The sequence below is a fragment of the Microcebus murinus genome, chromosome 15 (assembly GCF_040939455.1).
Source record: "Microcebus murinus isolate Inina chromosome 15, M.murinus_Inina_mat1.0, whole genome shotgun sequence".
NCBI lineage: Eukaryota > Metazoa > Chordata > Mammalia > Primates > Cheirogaleidae > Microcebus > Microcebus murinus.
In genome coordinates this window covers 61,016,937-61,020,059 of record NC_134118.1, presented here as the reverse complement: position 1 = coordinate 61,020,059, position 3,123 = coordinate 61,016,937, and the positions used below count along the sequence as shown (strand labels likewise).

At 42.3% G+C, this 3,123-nt stretch overlaps 1 protein-coding gene across 1 annotated transcript; it reads left to right on the top strand.

Annotated features, from left to right (window-relative positions):
• Positions 1-1,016: 1,016 nt before the first annotated feature.
• ZFP42 (ZFP42 zinc finger protein) lies at positions 1,017-2,179 on the top strand. The gene has a single exon (XM_012784163.2). It carries the CDS (start codon positions 1,128-1,130, stop codon positions 2,043-2,045), a length of 918 nt encoding a protein of 305 aa, XP_012639617.2. The 5' UTR covers positions 1,017-1,127; the 3' UTR covers positions 2,046-2,179.
• Positions 2,180-3,123: the final 944 nt, after the last annotated feature.

The window sequence follows — 3,123 nt, the reverse complement described above, 5'->3', positions numbered from 1 at the left end:
ATTTGTGCTATAACTTTTTTTAGTGTTGCTTTTTGATTTTTAAGGAAATGATAGAAAGCGATTCAGGGCCAAACCACCCCGTGCCTTTATTTTGCTTGTACTCATAAGAGTTGGGAATGTATCTTATTCTCTGGATCCCCATCTTCTAGAACGATGGGTGGGCACACTATGTATAGCCCGTGGGCCAAATCCAGCTTCCACCTGTTTTATTGAACACAGCCAACCTTGGTCCTTTGTGTGTTGTCTAACTACTTTGAGGCTACAACAGCAGAGTTGAATAGTTTCAGCAGAGACCATAGGGCCTACAAAGCTTACATCTGGCTTTTTACAGAAAAGGTTTGCCACCCCTGGTCTAGAAAAGTATGCGGCATGTAGCAGAATCCAACATAGACTTGTAGAATGAATAAAAAGGTAATAAAATAACACTAGCTCACATAAGTATTTGACATATCATTGTGTGCATTATTTTAATTTCATAGCAGTGTTACATAAAACAGGCATATTTTGCTCCCTTACCCCATTTAGGTTTTTAATCAACATCCACTAGCCACTTCAGCGGAGGTTTGCCTGAGTGCCCTATGTAAAATTGCAAACTCCTACTTTCTACCAGCCTCTTTGCTTACTCTGTAGCACTTAATCACCTTATAACATGGGGCATCCATTGCTTATTTATTTTATAAGCTCATAAGTATGTCTGCTCCATGGAGGCATAGATAGATCTTTGTATGTCTGTTAGCTGGCATTTCACAAGTAATGTGCAGCCTAGAGTATGGCTAGCATGTAGTACGTGCCCAATATATGTTAGGTGATCAACTAGAGAGGTCACACATCTTGCAGGGATTCCCAGATAAGATCTGGTTATGATTCATATCTTAAGCCAGAGCTCGTTCTCTTTATCTCTTGGGGAGTTTTATCAAAAAAGATGTAAATGTAGCCATTCCTTTTTTATTAGAAAATACGTTCAAAGCCATTTTCTGACAAGGCCTCTGATACTGGACTGTATTTTAACTAAACGTTATTATCACAGAGCAGGTGTTTGGTGGAGACGACTTTCCCAGATCACTACTACCTGGAAGTGATTGACATATTCTGGTGCAAACCTTCAAGGAGGAAGCAGGCAAGACAACATGAGCCAGCAACTGAAGAAAAGGGCAAAGACGAGTGGCCGGAAAGGTGTGGGTAAAAAAGCCCCCGGTAGGGCCAAACCAAGGCAACCCAAGCCCAGCCAAGCCCAGCAGGCAGAAGTGGAACCTCTGGGCACAACATGGGCCTTGCAGGATGGCAACGTGTGCTCTGAGACTAGCCCTCCAGCTCTCGAAGAGGATGTCTTCCCCGACTGCTACATAGAATGCATAATAAGAGGCGAGTTCTGTGAACCCATCCTGGAAGAGGACACACTTTTTAAGTCCTTAGAATACCTAAAGGAAGGACCAGACCAAGAGCCTCCTCAACAGGTTCTCGAAGCAAGCTCCTTTCTGCAGTGTTCCTTAGAGTACACGAAACCGGGGGCCACACAAGAGCTTCCCCGAGGCATTGATGAAGAGAATTCACTTGAGTATTCCGAGTACATGACAGGCAAGAAGCTTCCTCCTGAAGGAATACCTGGCATTGACTTATCAGATCCTAAACAGCTCGCGGAATTTGTTAGAAAGAAGCCCAGAAAAAATAAAGATTATCTACAGGCCATCCCCTGTCCTCAGAGTGGCTGCCCGCGGAAGCTGAGGAACGCAGCCGCCCTGAAAAAGCACCTGCTGGTGCATGCGCCCCGAGACCACGTGTGCGCGGAGTGCGGGAAGGCGTTCGCCGAGAGCTCCAAACTGAAGAGGCATTTCCTGGTCCATACCGGAGAGAAGCCGTACCAGTGCACTTTCGAAGGCTGCGGAAAGCGCTTTTCCCTGGACTTCAATTTGCGTACGCACGTGCGCATCCACACCGGGGAGCGGCGTTTTGTGTGTCCCTATGACGGCTGCATCCGGAGGTTCGTTCAGTCAAATAACCTGAAAGCCCACATCTTGACGCACGCGAAGGCGCAAAAGTACCTGTGAAGGCGAAGGCGGGAAAGAGTCCTCCACCAGGATGAGCCTATTAACAGAAGAGTCGTCAGCAACAAATATACCTCATTGATTATTGTTTTTCAATCATTATTACAGCCCTAAAAGGCATATTCTTTAGTGTTAATAAGGTGCTCCTAATACTTTGGGATACCATTTTTTGAAACATCTTGTATTCTATGGTGTGCTTCCAGCAGGAAGGTTGGTGATAAGTTTATTTCAAAAGCATAATCTTTAATATATTATGTATTGGATTATTGGATATGAGGCTTATTTTCACATACTATAAATGTGAAAATAACTTTGATTTTTAGTTTTCTAGCTTTTGCCTTTTAAATATATACTTCATGGTGCATATGATAATCCTAGAGATGTCCAACCCTGAAGAATGAAAATTTTGTAGTAGTCAGTAAATAAGTGAGTAGTTTTAAACATTTTTAAAGTTAAATGTACCTTTTTTGATTTTTATTTTCCTGTTGTATCAAACAGTACATTTTGAAATCATAGTTAAATGTGTGTGATTGATAACGTTAATCCATTTGAATCCATTTTAGATATTTAGATATAAAAGTACATAAATTTAGATTTAATTAGACTTAAATTAAATTTAGATATAAAAGTACATAAATCTCCAGTAATGTGCTAAATCTGGATTAAAAAAGAATCAAAGAAATGTGAGTTACATTGTGAGTTATAGGGAGGAAGTTGCCCATATATGTGGTTTGTTAAGGTATAAATTGTCGATGCAGTTTTGGAAGATATTTGCAAGTGGGCTGTATTAGTGTTCTAGGGCTGCCACAGCAGTGCCACAAACAGGGTGGCTTAAGCAATAGAGATTTATTGTCTCACAGTTCTGGAGGTAAGAAGTCCAAAATCAAGGTGTGGGCAGGCTTGGTTCCTTCTGAAGCTGTCAGGGGAGGATCTGATTCAGGCCTCTCTTCTCAGCCTGCAGGTGACTGTCTTCATGTTCTCACGGCCCCTCCTCTGTATCCTCATGTCTCTTCCTTCCCTCTGTACCTGTCTGGGTCCAAATTTCCTCTTATGAGGACATCAGTCCTATTGGATAGGGACT